The sequence below is a fragment of the Vicugna pacos genome, chromosome 13, assembly GCF_048564905.1.
Source record: "Vicugna pacos chromosome 13, VicPac4, whole genome shotgun sequence".
NCBI classification, from domain to species: Eukaryota; Metazoa; Chordata; class Mammalia; order Artiodactyla; family Camelidae; genus Vicugna; species Vicugna pacos.
Genome location: NC_132999.1, coordinates 33,735,650 through 33,755,428, shown reverse-complemented (window position 1 = coordinate 33,755,428; position 19,779 = coordinate 33,735,650). Strand labels below are relative to the sequence as shown.

Here is a 19,779-nt window from a genome sequence, read left to right as displayed (position 1 = left end):
AAGGCAACTGCTACCATGGCAACAAGAGTGCCAGCCGTGGGGGACCATGCTTCTCGCTGCTCCCCTCCAGACCTCAGCAGCTGGAGCAGTTGGCATGGGACCAGGGCACTGCTGTTGGCGGAGCTGGATCCGGTGAGGGGCAGTTGGCCCGGAGGGAGGAGGAGCCCTCAGAGCTCAGGCAGGTGGACACCCAGAGGAAGAAAGACTCAATCCCTGTGCCCAGGCCCCCAGACAGAGCTCAGACAGTCCTCAGGGTCCCCTTGACAGGGACACTCCCGCTGGCTGGGATCAGCCTTCTCCTAAGGGCTCAAGCATGAGCCCTAGAGCTGAGGTACTAACTGCCACAGCCCCAGGTCCCAGAGCCGCCTCCAGCGTGTCTGCTATATCCACCTCTGCCCAGTAGAGCCAGGCATGTGGCCTGGTCCTCAGAAAGGGCAAGGGACTTCCCAAGCTCACCTACTGAACAGTGGCAGAGGAAGGACTAGAACTTGGGGCCCCTGGCCCCCAACCTGGCCCTTCCCTTGGCACCAACAGCTGCCCCTTGGGGACAGGGACCCCAGCCCAGAGGGGCAGAGCAGCCTGTCAGCAGGAGGATCCCACAAAGGGCCAGAGGCCAGGCCCGTGTAGAAAGCCCAGACCCATCTCCACCCACACAAGCCAAGGGAAGAGTTTCCTCACGGACTCTACCACTGGGGCCCAGTTGAGCAATTTTGCCCCAGGAGACAACAATAAAAATAACTCCAACCGTCACAGATAATATTTAGTCAGCACTTACTACATAGTGCTCTAAACACTTCGCATTTATTGATTTGTGACTTTCACAACAGCACCCTGAGGTAAGCACTAGTCTCTCTAGTTTTTGGTGTAAGAAACTGAGACCCTCAGAGGTTAAATAACTTACCCAAGGCCCAAGGCCAGTAAGTGGCAGAACTGGGATTTGAACGCAGGCAGCATAGCTCTGGACGTCAGCTGTCTCTGGGAAGAACTCCGGTTCTATCCTCCTAGCTGTAGAGCTGTGGGCAAGCTATTTTTCCCCCCTTTCTCTGCTTGGTTTTTTATGTTAAGTGGGGTAAAACAGTACCTTACCTTAACTGACTGCTGTGAGAATTAAATGAGATAATGCCTGTAAACTTCTCAGAAAGTTTAGTAAGTGCACAGTAATGCCAGCAAAACCAAAGTAGGCACAGCATCGTTTAAGCAGAGCCGTGGAGAATGAGAGAGGTCTTGCCAGGTGGACCTTACGGGGTAGGCAGAGGGAGTGCTTGGTCCAGGAGGCCCCTGTAAGTCACATCCCTGCTGGGACAACCTGCAGGACTGACTAGGGTGGGGCTGGAGTCCAGAGACAAAACTCCCACCTTGGTTCCAAGTCCCCAGGGACAGAGAGACTTTGGGCCAAAGGGCTCAGATTCTGCAGCCCTGCTTTTCCAGCCCCTCCTACTCTGGGGAGGTGAAGAAGGGGTGTGAGGATGGTAAGGGTTACTGCAAAGGGAAGACTGTCAACAGAAAGTACGTCCTCATCAACAGGGAAGATTCGTGGGGTAGGATGGCTGGCCCAGGCCCATGACCCACCCCCACAGCCAAGAGCCCCTGATCCCATTTCGGCTCTCTGATCTCCCAGGGAGAAACCAGTGGCACCCAATCTACTGCCCTGACACTCAGACCTCCCTCTGCCACCTCCTTGGGAATTGATAAAGGCCCTCCCCACGCAGCCCTCTGAGTCTGGTTCTGAGGATTACTGGGGCAAAGCGCTCAAAAGCCCTCTGCTTGGTGAAACACGAGGGCTGTGGATGCGAGACACTATGTTTCTTTGTTGCCAACTCTGGCTGGAAAAAGTATAGTCCTGGGCACACAACGGAGCCTCAAAAAAGGCTTAGTGCTGCTTCAGACAGAGGGGACTTTGTTCTGCTTGGGTGGGAGGACTGGGCTGGGTCCAGGGCACATGTGTTAAATTGCTTTTGAAGCCGCCTTGTGTGATGGTTGTGGACACGGCCTCTTCCCCTTGATGGTGAGATCCTAGAAGGCAGAGACTTTCTTACTTATCTCCAGGTCCTGGCACAGAAGAGGAGATTGACAAATGTTTGATGAACTTCATTTCCTCACCTAAAAAAGAGGAGCAATGCTCTCTCCTTCACTTGGTGTTACAGATCCAATGAGGTACTAATAGTTAAGAGGTCTTGACAAGGGGCAACACCCCCTCCCTTCCAAGCTGGACTCAGCCCTTCTCCAGAAGGCCCATCTCCTCCTCAGGCCCGCAGGTGAAGAAAGGACCACCAGGAAGGCCACTAGAATTTAAAATAGTTTTATTAAAATAAGCGCAATGTATAATCCCATCCTTACATTGTATAAACGTCTGACATATGCAAATTGATTTTCTTAGGTAACTAAACAGCTCAGCTTATCTGATGCTGGATGTGCCTTCATGCTCCCAGGCAGCAAGCACCACACGGCTCAGACCAGGGAGGCCGGCCAGCCCCTAGTCCAGTTCCACATCAGGCACGGAGCTCCTTCTCACTGCCCCAGATCTGTGTCGTCCTCCACACCAGGCCCGATGGAGGAAGCAGCAGACACCCAGTCTCTAAGTCACTCATCACCTGAACAGCTTAAAACCAGTTAGAGTAATAGGAAATAGCTGATTAACACCTTTAAAATGCATAGATACTCAGAAGAGTGAGCCATAAAAGCTCTGGAAAGTCCATGGGCTCCCAGTGGGAGTTTATAAAGTCCCACCTTTGCTGGAAGAGCACGGTTAAAAAAATAAACACTTTAAAAAACAAAATAATACTGACTTCTGCAGCAATCCCAAACAAAGAAGAGGATGATAAATGAGGGACGCATTTTGGTCACGGCAAAGAAAGATTACATGCTTTTCCGTGCTACCAACTGGAAGACTGATCTGGCTTCCTGAATGCAGAAGGCTCCCTGCCCTTCCCTGAATTGAGGGGGATGGCTTCACTCAGCCAAGGGGGAGGACATCCGGAGGACAGAGGAAGGTGGAAGCACTGCCAGCGGGGGTGACAGCGCACAGAGAGGGAAGAGCCTCTGTCATCTGATGCTTCTCAAGACTGGTTCCCTGAAGGCCGCAGCCCTAGCCGCCACCGCTGCCTGCCTGTGAGAGTGGGCTGGATCCTGGATCCGCAGGCAGGCGGGTGAGCAGGTGGGCAGGAGCCCAGCAAAGAGATGTCCCTGCCTCAGGCGATTATGCAAAGTGACAAGTGATTGCTTTCCTTTTCAAAGACACCCCCTTTGGAAAAAGCTTTTTCCTTGAGGACTCTGGGGAAATGGGGAGGAGGGCTAGATGGGAACCTCAGAGCCTTTGTGGATGAAAAGGCCTGGATGGAGCAGCAGAGCAGGCCCCTCACAGGTTTCTAGCAGGGTGAGGCCTGGGCAGGCCTGGGGCCTGGAGCCGGTCAGAGCGCTGTGGGTGTCGGGCAGGATTCCACAGCTCCACTGCGGTCTGCCTGGGTCAGCGCCCTCCGGCGGGCCAGGCGTGACTTGGAAGGAGGGGAAAGCTTCACAGAGCAGAGGCCCTCAGCCAGCGCCTCCGACTCCTTGACCAGTTCATTCTCCTCGTGCTGAGACAGCTGGCGGTTCAGGGCGATTGCCTCGGCTGCGAAGAGTGTCAGGTCCATTGTGCTGCTGTTTCTGCAGGGATTGGCGGTGGGGAGCACAGAAGAGAGGGAGCCAGGGCTCAGTGGGGTCTACCAGCCAGCTCAACAACCCCCCACCCCACCCCCTGTTGCTGTGGTTCTACGCTCCTACCGGATTTTTCTGCGCCAGCCCAGGATGCTCTGAAGAAGTTCTTGCATGGATTTGGAATATGACTTTACTGGGGCTGGAAAGGCTTTGAGCTTCAAGGATAGCCTCTGGACTTAATAGTTGAGACAAATGCTCCCTTCTATTCAGAGCCCCCTCCTCTGAGCTCCCAGGACTCCTCACACAGCTCTACCAGAGGAAGGGCCACGGCACATTGAAAATCACCCATGTCCATCCCTCTCCCTGGTCAGGGCAGGGGATCCAGGGGCTGTGCCTTTATGTCTGTGTCCCCAGGACCCAGCTCAAGGCCAGCATGTAACGGGCACCCTGGGTTTGCTGAATCAGTCTCTGAAGGTGGACCTGAGGTTTGGAGCCTCAAGGCATCTGGATGCAGCTCCAGAGAATCAGAGAGGAACCCAAACTGGGCTCAACTGTGTAACTCCTAGAAACTTGCCAGGAGGTAGGGTTCCAGAGGGTTTTCCACAAGGCCTTAGCCCTGGCCCTTTGGGAATAGGGCAGTGCTCACTAGGAACATGATTCAGTGTTAAGAGGCACAAGAGTCAGGCAAACCTGGGTTCCAAGTCCAACTCCCAAGGCTACTGCGTAGCCTTGAGTAAGTTAACTTGATCTCTCTATTCCTCAGTTTTCTCATCTACAAATTTATTATAAAGCTTATGGATATAACATATGTAAAACCCTTAGCACCGGGCCTGGTGGGTGTTACGTGCTTCCTATACAGTGGCCATTATTACTGTCTGTCTAATACTGTACATGACCCTTGGTCCTGCTGCCTTACGGGGCCCCAGATTCCGGCTACTTTCATCAACTGCCAGTAGTAGAAGGAAACCTCGGTCTGGGTTGTAAGTAGTGATTTCCAGTTAGGATTCATGTGGGTCCGCAAAACAGGTTTTTCTCCTGCAAACAGTATGAGGTGGGATCTTAAAGATGCTGGAGGGCAGGGGAAGCCATCCATGTGGAAAAAGAGAGGAGAGGGAGCTAGACCTACTATAGAGGGAGGAGAGGAAGAGGAGTGAGGAGGAGGAGGAGGCCAGGAGCCCCTTCAGGAACTGGACACCTGAGCCTAGAGGTGAGCTCCCTGTCCCTCACCTCAGCCCCGCTGTGTCTGAGAGAATGGGGGAAAGTCAAGGCCAAGTAAGGATGGGCATCGGGTGTGACAGGAGCATTTACCTCTGGAGGACTTGCGGCGTGGGGAGTCCCCTTTCTGGAGCTTGCTAGAATGGGAAGGACAGATGTGTGGGTAAGCACTGCTCCCTCTTCCAAGAGCTGCCCTGACCCAAGCCACAGAGTGGGCAGGTTACTGCAGGCTCTGGCCCAGCACAGGGACAGGCCACGCCTGCCTGCGGGGCCAGACCTTCCAAGGAGAGAGCAAGCAAGGTACAGCACCCCCCCCCACCAGCTGCCTCTGCATGGAGAGCCCTCTTTTCCTGGTGGAGTCCTAATCACCCTCCAAGACCCAGCTCTAGGGTCATGTCCTCTGTGAGACATTCCCCCTTCCCTGCCAACCCCCAGCCCCTGTCCCAGGCAGAGGTGGGTCCTTGTCCTTTGGTGCCCTGAGCACTTTCGATAAGCATTTGTTACACTACCCTGTCATTTACTTCTTTGTCTCCTTCCCCCATCAGAACACAAAGATGGACTGGGTCTCACTCCTTCCACTACTACTGGTGTCTGGCACGTGGTAGGTGCTCAGTGAAGACAACTCTCAGGTGGCTGGGGATGAGCCATTCAGAGACCCTTGGACTGGGTCCCCACCTGTAACTGGGGCCAGCAACGCTTGCTTCCTTCCACTGTCAGGGCCACTGAGGCTGGCTAGGGCCTAGTAGACTAAGGACACACAGTAAATCACAGGCGGTCTGGCAGACTCCTTGAAGGGACAGAGGTCGGGTATTGTGACTAACCGAGGAGGACAGTTAAAAATGTTTTGAAGTGAAGACTTGGATCCTTCTTTTGGGGAAAACATCACTGTTCGCCTTTCAGGCAGGCTGCACCCAGACCTCAGCACTACGAGCAGGACCTATGTGCCTGCAGTGCAGCCACACAGCAAGCAGGTGGCAAGGCCTTTCTTCTGTGTGCTCTCAGCTAATGACATTTCTATATGAGGGGGATGGTGCCTCCATCTGGGCTGCTCCCTGGGCTGCTTGCCTCTGCCAACAGTGGGATGCATGGTGTGAATCTCCCAGAGGCCTCTGTCCATTCCAGAGAGGTGTGCGTCACCTACGGGCTTGGTTTGTGGCGAAGGTTAGAGCCACGTCAGTGGTATCGGGAAGGGGCTCAGTGAGGGGTTAGGTCAGGAGTCAGTTCACTCTATGTGCATGGGGACTGAAGCTGCTACATGGCTCTCTCCAGCTGAGGTCAGCCACCAGGGTGTGAGAGCTTCCTCATGGCCATGCTGCAGGCCTGAAGAGGGGACCCTCACCCCCGGGCACTTACCCCCTGCACCCATGGGTGCTGCAGAACTTGGGCGGCACTCAGTCTCTGCTTCGCGTCTCGAACCAGGAGCTTGGAGATGAGGTCTTTGGCCTCATTGGAGATGTGTGCCCAGTCCTTGTCAGGAAACTCATACTTGCCTTCCTGGATGCTCTCAAAGAGCTTGTTCTAGGTAAAGATGATTCCTCCTGAGGCCACACCAGCCAGGGGATGGGCAGGGGTGCCTGTCATGCTCAAATCACCTGGGCCCAATCGACCTCAGCTGCAGCTGGTGGCCTAGGTATTTCCCAGACCAGTGCCCCTTCCCCAACCCCTACTCTCCCCTAAATCATCCAACCGCACAGAAGGCCCTGGGCGGGTTGGGATGGCACTGCTACTTGGAGGGCCAGGAGGGTGGCGAGTAGGATCCAGGACCCGACATGACCGGGCTCATCTCCCACCACCATCATCCTCATCCGTCCTCTTCCTTCCTCGTCAGATGCAGGTGTTTCTAACCTCCCTGTCTTTGCTTGTGCTGTTCCTTCTACTTGTATTTCTTGCCTCTCCTCCCCTGGGGCAAGACTCCTCCCCTGGATGATCACTCAGCTCAGAGATGATCTTCTCTAACAGTACTCCCCTGAACTCCTCACTGGGCTGAGCGCCTGATCATCACTGTCTCACCCGGTGGCTGCCCTTGGGCAGAGCAGGAAGGGGCACACTACATTACCTTCCATCAGGCACAACCACCAAGCCCAGTCCTGTGTGGTCTCCCACAACTTCCTGACCCCCCCTCAGCAGGCCCCGTGCTCACCTGGCACACCGTGCAGACCTCTCCCCGGTCCCAGCCACAGTCGGCCCCACAGTGACCCACGAAGGGTGGGTAGCCACTCAGCATGATGTAGAGGACCACGCCCAGGCTCCACAGGTCACAGCGCTTGTCATAAAAAGTGGCCTCATCCGTGAAGACCTCCACAACCTCAGGGGCCATGTATTCTGCAGAGCCACACTGTGGGGGCCAGGGTTGGGAGGGGGAAACAGCAAAGAAGAGAGAGGCTTAGTTACAGGGAATGGGGATGGCAAAGAGCAGATGAGACACGAGCAAGAGGATGGAGCTGCAGAGCAAGAAGCTGTCAGGGACGCCAGCCAGGGAGCTCGCCTGATACCCGCAACGCACTTAGAAAAGCTGGGCCACTGGACATCTGTAAACCAGGTCTTAACATTCCCTGTGATCCACGTGACCAGTTCCAGGTTCTCTTCTTATCTTCTCAGGTCCCTCTCCAGTAGGTGGAGACCCTTGGCTCTCTGTAAATGGCCACTCAGTGCACCAGGAACACAGCTCTGGGAGGGAGATCTAATTCCATAAAGCAAGGATTTCTCACAGTGAGGTCCTGCCAAGCTTCCCTGCTAGCTTAGAGCATGGAAGTATAACGATTTAGAATTAAGAGACTATCAAAGCTAGGAGAGCTCTTAGAACAAAGCCAGTCTCCCCACTTCTCCCTTTTATGGATGGGAAAACCAAGGACGAGAACGGGACAGCGATCTGTCCAAGTACATCGGGGGCAAACCCGGGGCAAGAATCCAGGATTCCTTCCTCCCATCCTTGGATAGAAAACTGCTGATAAAAACAAAACAAATTCTTTTTGCTACCCTCTTCATTATTTCAGGCTCACCAAGAGACAAACCTCCCCCAACACACATAACTAATTTCATAGAAAGATGGTGAGTGGAGAAAGGACATTTTCTTTGTTATTTGGCAATGAGAGTTAATGACTTTGAGAACAAGGTAGCTCAGTATAGGAGAAGCTAATACAGAAATACAGAAACATTTCTAATAATATTGCTTAGAATGAGATACGGGCATATTTAAATGCATGTCTTAAAAAAAGGTTATTAGGAAAACTCACTTATGAAGCATGCAAATCTCAAAAGAATTATAATAATTATAGTATATCCAGTATGTATAAGAGAGGTCTTAGGAAGAAATAGCTCCCAGCAGCACCATCTGGGCAAGAAATGGGAAGTGAGAGAAGCACAGGGTAACTTAGCCAGGCGCTCCCACGTACAGAGAGCCTGGACCTCTTAGTTCTTGCCAGAGACCACACAGTCCATCCTCCACCACAAGGTGGATGCGCCCTGACTCCCCAGTGGTAATGGGCGCTGTCCACACGCTCATATGTGAAAGTGTGGGCCTGGGAGTACTGTCTGTCTCCACCTGGGCCAGGAGTCAGGGCTTGGGCTGTTCTTATAGATACAATTTGTTTTCATTAGCAGTTAAGCAGGGGTGTGGTTATCAAGACAAGAAGTGAGGACATACAGCAACTTAGGCAGCAGGAAGTGGGGTAGATACACTCGGTTTTCCTTCCTTAGCCCTCTGTTCTGGTCTCCAGAGCTTTGGAGACAGGAGGTCTGGAGGGGGCACAGGTGCCCAGCCATACTTACTGGAGTGGTCAGCTCTGGTGTGGTTATGGGTGAGCAGGAGTTGTTCAATTTCACCCCACTGCCCAAGTCAAAGTCACAGATTTTCACCGGAGACACCTGAAAAGGAAAGCAGGAAGCAAAGGTTACAAACAGAAGCAACCAAAGCACATGAGGGGACAGGGTGACTATATGCGTGCCTAGTCAAGTGGTGGCCACACCGAAGCCCAGCTTTATCTGGAGGTCATGTTTCCTCTCTTTGAGTTAACTAGAAGTCACCTGAAGTTTCATCCCAAGGTGTCCTCTTGTCCATGCTCTTTCCTTATTTCCCAACTAGGAGAAAATGTGTGCGCTACATGGTGTCAGACTGTTGTGAACTTGGTATAAAACAAGGAGCAAACCTATGGAACTCTTGCCAATGGTGGATGTTGCAACGCAGAAGTTAGAGAAGTTAGTATGTATTCCCGAAAGACTCCTTGGAGCCCATTCAGGGGAGTGCAAAGGAGTTTTGCGCAAAGCCCTTGACCACCTCAGGTGGCTCAGGGTGGCTGGCTTGTTTTTGCCAGTTTGGGCCTTTGTGGGTTAAGCGCCGAAAGTCTTATGTTCCAGAAACCCCTCAGGCCGGAGCAGACCGGGATGGCTGGCCACTCTAGGTGGCATCAACATAGCTGCCCCGCCCACAAGAGCTGGATGCTGCACCTGAGACCGCAGACAGCACGCGCCACCTCTGGAGCCAGCCAGGGTGCCGCTGTGCGCATGCGAGGGGATGACCCGCACGTGGTCAAAGCAGAGCAGAGCGAGACTCAAAGTGCTGGTTTGGCGAGTCCCCGCTCAGCCCTTACCTGCTGGGTGAGCTCTTTCCTCCCTCCCTTTTCTCTCCCTTACACTCTTCTTTTTTCACTTAGCTCCCCATTTTTTGGTGGTAAAATATATATAAGTATGCCATTTTAACCGTTTTTAAGTGTACAATTCAGTAGCATCGATTACATACACACTGTTGTGCAACAATTACTAGTTTCTGTTTCCAAAACCGTCACATCATCTCAAACAGAAACTCGGCACCCATTAAGCAGTAACTTCCCATTTCCACCTCCCCAGCCTCAGTAACATCTAATCTACTTTCCGGCTCTATGTATTTACCTATTCCAGGTATTTTATATAAGTGGAATCACACAAACTTTGTCCTTTTGTGTCTGGCTTATTTCATTCAGCACACTGTTTTCAAGGTTCATCCATGTCGTAGCACGAGTCAGAACTTCATTCTGTTTTATGGCTGAACAGTATTCCACTGCATGGATATATCACATTTTGTTCACCCATTCATCTGTTGATGGACACTTGGGTTGTTTCCAGCTGTGGCTACTGGTACTAGCACTGCTATGAACATTGGTATTAAGTCTCTATTTTCAACTCTTTTGCATATATTCACAGGTGTGGAACTGCTGAATGCTATGGTGATGCTGTGTTTAGCTTTTTGAGGAGCTGCCAAACTATTTTTCATAGTGGCTGTACCATTCTATATTCCCACCAGCGATGTGCAAGAGTTATAATTTTTCCACATCCTCATCAACCCTTTTTATTTTCTATTTTTTAAATTATAACCATCCTAGATGGTGTGACGTGGTATCTCATTGTGGTTTTGATCCCCTGATGATGAAGGATGTTGAGTATCTTTTCATGTTCTTACTGGCCATCTGTATACTTCTTTGGAAGAAATGTCTATTCAAGTCCTTTTCCCATTAAGTTGTCTTTCTGATTTTAAGTTTTCGAAGTTCTTTATATATTTTGGGTATTAACCCTTATAAGATATAATTTGCAAATATTTTCTCTCATTTCTGTGGGTTTATTTTTTCCTTCACTTTCTTGATAATGTCCTTTGACGCTCAGTCTCTCTTAATTTTAGTTTTTCAACCATAAAAAGTGGCAACAAACCTGTGCCATGAAGATCAGATGAAACAAAGGACATGCGAGTACAGTGTAAACCAGACGCACTACGACAGAGCGGTTCGTTGCACCGGCGGACTCTGAGGTCAGACTACCTTGGTTTTACTCTCTACCTACTTATCAGCTGAGTGACTTTGGGCCAGTTTCTTTATCTAAGCTTCAGTATCCTCATCCATCAAATGAAGATAATAGTAGTATCTACCTCATGAGACTTTTATAAATAGTAAATAAGTGCTCAAGAAATGTTAGCCATAGTGATTACTAATAACCAGAATGATGATGATGATAAATTGAAAACTTCTATGCCAGAGCCACTGACAGGAAGTCACAAGGTCTTATTTGAGCAACTACATTAGTATCCCCCACAAAAGGGCTGTAAGTAGCAGGCTGACTCAAATGTTCACTCGCAGCCACTCCTTATCCCCTAATCCAGACCAAGACACGTGTGTCATGCATATGCACATGTACACACGTGCAGCTATGACTGTGGGCCATCAAAACCACCAGGGCCTAAACCTCTCCTAACAAAGGGTCTGTCAAATTCCCACATGCTTATGGAAATGCAAACACTTCCACTTACTATAGACTGAGTTAGAATAAAGTTTAAAATAGGTTGTATTTGTTCAACACCAAGTATAAACGTTTTCTTTTTAATGGGCGCCTTTGGAAATAAAAATGGAAGCAGAAACCCTTTCCAAAAACTTGCTTCCTAATTGGCACTTCTAGTGGTGGGTGCCAGCTGGCATATATACCACAAAACAAACATCTTTTATAGGCAGAGATCTGCTTCACATAAGACTGAGTTATTGTTTCTGACACACATCTACTGCTCTAAAGGTAGGTGCACTGGACTAAAAAACACTGCTTTTGTGTAGGTTTCATATATTTTACAAACTCTCAGGCTTAAGCCAATCACACTGTTGATAAAGAACAAGAAAGGGCCCAGGATTAAGCCCTACTTGGGATGTAAAAACACTACACATTAGGTATAACATACCCATGTGTCTATAATAATCAGTTCAACTTGGTACCTGAGGCTGAGAGAGCTGCTAATGATCTACAGAGAAAGTCTAAGGGTGGCTTCAACTGTGACATCCCAAATCAGGCCCTATATACCTTTTCTGGAGATTCACACAATATATTTTCTGGCTTCAGATCACGGTGAGCGATGCCTGAAATGACAAAGAGCAAAGTAATGGTTAACATATGCACATAATTATCAAACATTCCATACACAATTAATTTTTTCCAAATGCTGTTGTTCGCAGATTAATTCCCAATTATGGTACATTAAAAAATCAACGAGCTGCAGGAGGCAGAAGTAACCAGAGACACAAACCAAAAGCACAGTTGATTCTGCAAGTCCTTTTGAAGCAGGAGCTGTAGAAGTCTGGTTGGGATAAGCAGGGCCAAATGCATCCCAGCCAGCCTCCCTTTCAGCACTGCACTGACAACTAGGAGTAAGCCTGATATGAAGCAGAGCAAAGAGCTCTGCAAATGGCTGTGCTTGGAACAGCAATGCAGAAATAATCAGTGCCTTGTTTAAGAGCATCTCAGGGGGCTGAGACTGCTCTACCTCATTTCTTCTTGTGTGGTCAATTAAAAAAAAAGAAAAGAAAAAAAGGACTCCTTCAGTGGGACTCCCTGAATGTTCAGAGGGTCAAGTGTTAGTTAACAAATCTCCCAAAGCTTGTCCAACTCCCTTCTCACCTGTGCTCCGTGTCCAAGACAGTCTTGCCAGAAGCACAGCAAGGACTGCTGTGGCCCTAAGGTGCTGTTCTCAAGAGAAACCTCTCCTGGATCTTGGCCAGACCTCCTTGAAGGAGACTGCAGACAGCACCTTACTCTGTGGGGCATTAAAAGCTGCTGACCTGGCCGAGAAGGCAGCCGGGGGCAAACCACCTTCAAACAGGGACAAAGAACCAACTCGACCACGGTGCTCAAGCAGTGGACAAGGAACGTCCCTTTCCTCTATCCTCCTGCAGAGTGTACGGCGGTGCAGAGACAGAAGGGCTGGAAGGCTGAGCAAAAGCTAAACAGCCACTGTTTGGAAGCACCGGAAAGCAGCAGGGGATTCGCGGGCTAACAGGGAAAAGCAGAATCTGCTTCACTATCGCTTGCTGGCTGATCGGCTTCGGCTTCTTGGACAGTCCTCCAACTTCCTGGCAGGAGGCAGAGGCCGGCCCACTGGAGGCTCTTCATGAGGGAGGAAGAACCTGAGCGCCAGCAGGCTGAGCAACTTCATCAGTCACCTAATTGAATGAGAACCCAGAGCGGCTTGGTCTGGGCTGCACAAATTGAGCCGGGCTGCAGCTCGCCGCACTAAAAGTGAAAGATATTTTCCATTACAGCACGTGCTCCCACTGAAGGATCACGAGCCACACATGGAGCCTCACTCTCCAAATAGGTGCCGATGGCCCCGTTGTGCCCCGGTCTGAGAGCTGAGAGCTGGGCCATAATAATGGGCCTGCCTCGGTGAGCACAACCAGCCATTGTGAGCTGCTCCAGGTCATTTCCCAGAGGCTGAGCGGCAGTGTGTCCAGTATTTAAAAGTATGGAACTTGTTTCAGGCTGACCCATTCTTGCTCAATTCATCTTTCCAGTGTGAAGTTATTTAGAAAACAGCCAAGTTCAGCTGCAAATCGTTTTTCATCCCCTCCAACTTCTAGTCACATGGGCAGCTGGCCAGCGAGATGTTAACCAGCACTTCAGAACTCCTAAGACACCTCCAGCCTCTGTTCCCTGTAGTGCGTTCTTGTAAAAAAAAATTAAATAAATAAAAAATAAAACCGCCTTTACCCCACTCCAAGGTGTGCATCTTGTAAAAAACATGACCCAGTTTTGCAATCTACAGAGGCAGCTTGGGGAGCAGTTGTAAATCTCTGTCAGGCAGGTGTTACCTACATGCATCCCAGCTTTCAGAAACAGAACTACTGCTATTCATCATGCTGTGCAAGGTACAGACACCTCCTTCTAGGAATTTTCATCCCATGTGCAAGTCATGTCCCCAGCGTGGGCACCGTCAGCATGGAGCGCTCTCCTCAGCCACAGGAGGAAGCCAGCAGTTCGGTGAACCTCCCCTCCCGTGCACACCTCACCAGTCTGCATGGGATCCCTGGCACAGAGTGGGATGCGTGAGCAGCATGCCTGGCCGGCCAATGTCCACAAAACTGAAGGGAGCAGAGGTAAGCCTCAAAGCATGAGCTCTGCCTCCACCCCACCAGGCAGGATGCTTTACTTAAAGGGGATTAATATGAGGAGTGAAAATGCCTCCTGCCTGGTCGGGGAGGAGGGTGGAGAAAATAACATTACTGGAGAACTGTGCCAGGCACTATGCCCCACTGTGTTATATGTATACAACACATACATAAGACATGAAATTATGTAAGCGAATTAATACATGCAAAAGGCCTGGAACAGTGCCTGGCACATAACAGGTGCTATATAAGTGTTAGCCCCTGCATGATGTTATTCGTCTCTCTTCATTCTCACCGTAGCTCTAGGAGGCAGGTGTTACTACTGAGGGAGCACATAGTTGGTAAAAAGTTGAAGCCAGAATTTATTTTTGCCATGGCAATGCCGTTAGGCAAATTTTTAAAATGTGTGTAATAGTCAAACATAATTATAGAAATGCAAAAACATTTAATTTGCAAAAAGATTTAATTTACTACAAAAGTTCTAGTTAAGGGATTGTAAACTGAGGTGTAATTCAAACAATAGCTATTTACCATCATGATGTTCAACAGATACCTCAAACTTACCATGGTAATAGAAAAATGCATTTTCCATTTATTGTGAACAAGTTATAAACCTACATATATACTATTTTGGGGGGAGGTAATTAGGTTTGTTTGTTTATTTAGTGGAGGTGTTGGGGATTGAACTCAGGACCTCGTGCACGCTAAGCACATAATCTACCACTGAGCTATACTCTCTACTACATATATTCCAGTTTTGAGAAAGAGAGATACAGGTAATATATTTTTAAAAATTGGGCTGAATAACACCCAAATATTTACCCTAGAATCTAGGTCATACTATGCATGAATTTTGGAATCATCAGGAAAGGAAAAGAACATCCACATACACACCACTCACACATAACTTGTTCAACATGAAATTTATTTATTTTTCCACCTTGTTCTTTCTCGTCTCCCTATCCTGCTTAATAACCCCACATCTACCCACCGTCCACACGAGAAGCCTAGGAGCCACCCTGGCCTGCCGCCTCACCCTCCTGGGTGGCCTGCCAGCTGCACCAGCTCCTGGACCAGCCTTCTACCTGGCCTGCCCATCTCCCTTGTCCTCAGAGGCGACCAGCCCAACCCACCCACCAAGGCAGGGGCCCAGCTCACCTTTGGTGTGCAGAAAGTCAAGGGCGGCGGCAACATCCCGCACCACTCGGCTGGCTTCTCGCTCGTTGAAGTGCTTCTGCTTCTGGATGTGAGCCAGGATGGAGCCTGGTGGAGGGGATACAGAGGGATGACTTTTCAGGCTCTAGTAAGTATAAGTTTTCACAGGCCAAGTTTTCACAAGTTTGGGATGGGAACATAGGCTTATTCCTCACTAAATGTCCAGCACCAAGTGTGGTACCTGGCACAGAGCAGGTACCAGCACAAAACTGGACTAAGCAACATTGGATGGCTATCTTCTATCCCTGTCTGTGATGAGCACAGAATGGAGAGAGAACAACTATTTAAGTGACCGAAAAATATAAATGCCACTGAGGCAGATTTAGCTTCTGAAATCAAAAAGAACTAAAAGTGAGTCCACATGGAATGGGGGCCTCTCTGTAGAAACTTTTCTTCCTCTGCCTCTGATCTCAGATCCAAACAAGAGCACATGCTTTCAAATGGAAATGCCACACCTTCACTGGATATGGAAAGGTCTAGAAAAAGGGAAAAAACTGCTTTCCCCCCTGAACTTTCCCGTTTATTATTGTTACTGTTGTTATTATATTATCATTTTGTTGGCAATGGCTAACATTTATTGAGCAGTTACTACATACCAAGCATTATGTGATACTCTTTAAATAGACTATTTTATCCTCACTGCAGCTGTACAAAATGTACCAAATATAGTTATCCCCATTGTGCAGTTATAGATGGGGAACCTGAAGCCAAGAATGGTTAAGTCAAGCTCACATACCAGTAGTATGTGGTGGTATCATCAGGAGTTCAGCCCTGTAAGCCTGGCCTCAGAGCCTGTGCTGGCTTCCCCTCAGCAGGACTTGTGGTCCGACTGCTGGCGGGATGGGTTGCCTTGAGCCTACTAAACACTCCCTTCACCTGCTGAATCTGGCCTGCACTCTGAGCGATGTGGTTACAGATAATTTCAGCTGCATCAAGCATCTTAGACATATAACTCACAGCGCTGGTGTCACTGGGCGGGGCGGGGCAGACACAGGCATGAACATATGGCTTGGCTCCATGTGGTCTGTGCTCACCATTGGAAGCCAGTATTTCTGAGCCAAAGGTGTCATCTCTGTGTCCTAAAAATGGCACATGTTTGCTTATTATCTCTGGTTTTTGGCATGGGGAGGGGATGGAAAATATTTCACTTGCCAGATTAAACAATCAAAGGATCCCAACGTGCTGTGGAACATTCTGAGAAAACTGGCTCCTGGCTTGGTCTCAGGCTTGCTCTACCATAGCGAGTCTCTTGTTTCCAAACTTGTTAAAAGGGAAGGTGGAGAATAACATTCTAAGCACTTCTGAGACACTTCTAAGACAGCCCCCAGCACACCCACTTGTTTTAATAACATTAACAGCTGACATCTATTGAACCCCTAGTGCCTACTGGGCACTGAGCTGAGCATTTCAATATGAATTATCTTATTTAATCTTCACAGCGTCCCAGTGAGGTGGGTGCTGTCATTATCCCTATTTACAGATGAGAATACTGTTTGGAAGGGTTATGTGGCTTGCTCAAGGTCTCACAGCTGGTAAGTGATGGAGCTCCTTTAACTCCCAAGCCCCTCCGTGTAGCCCTCCACTCAGCTCCAGGCATCATCCCTAACCTTCACCTTGCAAATGTGTCCTAGGCTTGGGTGAGTGATGGGGAGGGAAAAGGCTTCTGCATGTCAGAAAAGCAACTTAAATACTTATACCGGTGGTTGTGTGTGGGTAATGGCAGTAGTGGAGATGGTCAAGAATGGCATCTTCCATCTGAAGGATGGCCCCTTGTATCCCTCCTATCCTGGTCTGTGTCCTAAGCAATGGGACCCTCCTCTCCTCTGCTGAGCCTTTCTGGACTTCACAATGTATGCAAGAACTTCCATCTCATAATTAATTTCGTTAAACAGCGAATGTGTCAAAACAATGGATTGATAAATTGATGACTAAATGTATCTGTATATGAGTCCTATTATAATGAGAAGGCATTTATAGAATGCCCACACAGGTGACATTCTAAGCTCTGCAAAATGCTAATTATCATCCTTCCCTGCGGCCTCCCTTCTCCCAAATCAAGGGCAGTTTTAAGTCCTTCATCCTTTTTATTAGCTTGACTCGTTTTAGAAGTCTCTGGGATTCATGATGGATGATCACCACCCTGGGTCATAATCGGAAGTCCAAACACATACTCAACAGTAAGTACCTCCTTGTAGTTTCTCAAAGACCAAGTAAAATCTTGTGTCATCTTCAAAGAACTCAATCAGCTCCAAAATGTTCCTTAAATAGGGAAAAATAGGAAGAAAGGGAAAATGGTATTATATATTGAAGCCTACTTACAAATATACAATGAGAAAAAAAAAAAACCCAATGCCCTGTAAAAGGGCAGAAATCAACTTGAAATCGGAATGCTTATTAAAGACCCATGTTTGAGAAGCAGCCAAAGGTGTTAGCAAGATTCAGGTCACCTTATCTTTCCATAATGTTTAGTCTCTGGTGTTTTCACCAAGTCTGTGCTGTCAAACCCCAACCCTAAAACCCACTAGGTAGAGTTATAAAAAAAGGTCCCGGTCACATTAAACTGAATAAAATCTGCAGCCGACTGGAAGCAATTGCGGCTAATAACACTGAATAGTAGGTGTGTGTCCTGGAGGCAAGCAGCAAATAATTACTTGCCCTCCCTCTTGCCCATAAATCACGGGGCAGTATTTACATTGCCTGGAGAAAATGGAAACATCTGTCAAATAGACTTGGGGCCTAACGTGGGCACCGCTAGACCCTAACTGCTAAGCGCTACTTAATGAAACGGCCGCGTTCCCGGCCACCGTAGCACTTGTGGCCTTCCCTGGTGAGCACTCTCTGTCTGCCTGAGCATTACCGTGCTCTGCCAACAAGGTCGTCTTGTAACTCAGTAGGGAAGCCACCAGCCTGGATATCGGAGGAGTTGGGGGCTTTTTTTCTTTTAAAGAACGAAATAAACCAAGTAGAGTCTGTAATGCTGAACTCAGAACCTGCAGGGCTGGAAATAAAAATCTGTCCCTCATAAAAAAATGCTGACCACTTTGGGAGACACTAGGCTTTTACTATCGAGAAGGCGTCCAAATAAGATGGTCAAAATGGCCTAATTTGAGAGAAGATTGTAGAGGCAGTGCCTGGAGTTAAATCAACAGCAGCCCCCATCCTCCAAGCTTAATGACAAAGCCATCAATATCAGCCACTGGCTCCCTGCTGACCCTGCTGTGGAGGGAGGGTGGGGGAAGCGAAGTCTTAGAGGTGACCCTGATTTAAAGCCACATTGGGAGAGCCACTCATTTGGAGCTGGTGGTGAGCAGACTAAGACCAGGCTAGAGACCACCTTGGCCCAGTTATCAAGCAAAGAGTGTTAAACGAGGTTTCAGGACCCTTAGCAGTAGCTGCACGTACATAATGATGCCAGGGACAGAAAAGGGTACAGTCTTAATAGTTCTCATCATCCTCGTCTATTAACTAGAGCAGGTCCTACAGATTTCTACTAGGCAACACTCAGTCAGCCTGCTTTCTACAGGCACTTGAAAGAACTAAAACCCCACTTTTTCCCAAGCAGCCCCTGATTCAGATTGCTCACTTGCCTGAATTCCTGATATTTCAGTATTTCAGCCTAAACCGAAGCTAGCTTCCTTGCTTCTGCAGCTGCTTCTCATCTCTCTCTCTCTCTCTTCAACATTGAAAGATATAAGGAATTATATGCCGTTGGGGTAGCCGAGTGAGATCAAATTGCTGGGGTCAGAAGATGGTATGAAATAACCTTTTCTGTGGCCAAGCATCCCCCCAGAGAAGCAGTGAGTAACCCAACACCATACTCACTTGTTTCCTTGACACTGATAGAGTGTCTCCACCTCTCGAAATACCCTACTTCGACTGTGCCCTGCTTGTTTTTCGATGATCTGTGTGAAAAATAAAATCTGTCATATACACCTACCTGGTCAAAACACTCCTCAGCAGGTGCCCTCTGGGAGAGCACAAGGCCAAAATCAGACCAAATCCAGTTTCAAGCACAAGGTGGAGCAGGCCTTGGGGACACAGGAACTGTGGTTCCATCAGTCAGCAAAGCAACAGACTGGCCCAAGAGCTTTCCAGCCAGATGGGCTCTGGCCAAGTACATTACCACCAGAGCCCATGAGGCTGCTGCCTGGCTGCCCTGAGGAAACTGAGGCAGCCAGCAAGACAAAGAGCTAGCTCTACCCAGCTCTTACCTGAAGGCATCTCTCTTTGCCTTAAGGGTAAGAATTTACCAGCTCTACTGATGGATCTTCTAGTATCGGTGGAAGAGCAAGGGCAATAAAGGGTACAGTGAAGAGGAGCCAAAGCTCCCAGGCCCAGCTCAGATGCCACTTCTGCAATTCTCCTGAGAATTTACCCTCTGGCGGGCACTGTATTAAGTCATTGAGTTACATAATCTCAGTCAATCCTTACAACACAATTCTGAAAGACAGGCAGAAGTAAAACATTTTGCCCACAGCTCTGATAAGTGGCAGGGCTGAAATTCAAGCCCAGAGCTGCCTTCAAAGCCCTCACTATCTTTTCTTGGAGAACCTAGAGGCTTTGTCTCTCCTATGATGCTGTGGGCTGCTTCCTATCCCTGGAGATGCTGGCGAGTACTGACTGAAGGAATGGTGAGCCAACTGATGAGCAGGTGGTTTGTGCAGGGACTGGCTGACTCTGAACATCTCTACAGACCCATCCAGAGCCCAGACTGTTGCAAGCAGAGCCTGTGAGCAAGTCTCCTGCAGAGCTGTCTCTGCCTTACAGTCCCATGTGCAGAGTGGGAAGATATCTGGTTCCTCCATTCCAGGACTGCTGTGAAGAACATTTC

The 19,779-nt window shown here is 49.0% G+C and overlaps 1 protein-coding gene and 1 long non-coding RNA gene across 5 annotated transcripts in view; one reads left to right on the top strand and one right to left on the bottom strand.

Moving 5' to 3' along the window:
• Positions 1–2,283: 2,283 nt before the first annotated feature.
• Positions 2,284–19,779, bottom strand: part of MKNK1 (MAPK interacting serine/threonine kinase 1) — a 39,314-nt gene continuing 21,818 nt past the window's right edge. For all 4 annotated transcript variants that reach the window (XM_072974508.1, XM_031684218.2, XM_072974507.1 and 1 more), the window contains 9 exons: positions 18,771–18,850; positions 17,134–17,207; positions 14,892–14,996; positions 11,653–11,708; positions 8,617–8,712; positions 6,989–7,183; positions 6,202–6,366; positions 4,942–4,985; positions 2,284–3,642 (listed from right to left, as the gene is read on the bottom strand). In XM_072974508.1, coding sequence (XP_072830609.1) covers positions 3,408–3,642; positions 4,942–4,985; positions 6,202–6,366; positions 6,989–7,183; positions 8,617–8,712; positions 11,653–11,708; positions 14,892–14,996; positions 17,134–17,207; positions 18,771–18,850 — 1,050 coding nt within the window. In that variant the 3' untranslated portion in view covers positions 2,284–3,407. The remainder of the gene's footprint in view (positions 3,643–4,941; positions 4,986–6,201; positions 6,367–6,988; positions 7,184–8,616; positions 8,713–11,652; positions 11,709–14,891; positions 14,997–17,133; positions 17,208–18,770; positions 18,851–19,779) is intronic.
• On the top strand, positions 3,638–13,339 carry LOC140700656 (uncharacterized). Its single transcript, XR_012079131.1, has 3 exons — positions 3,638–5,449; positions 10,496–10,621; positions 11,805–13,339. It is a non-coding gene; the product is annotated as an uncharacterized lncRNA (long non-coding RNA).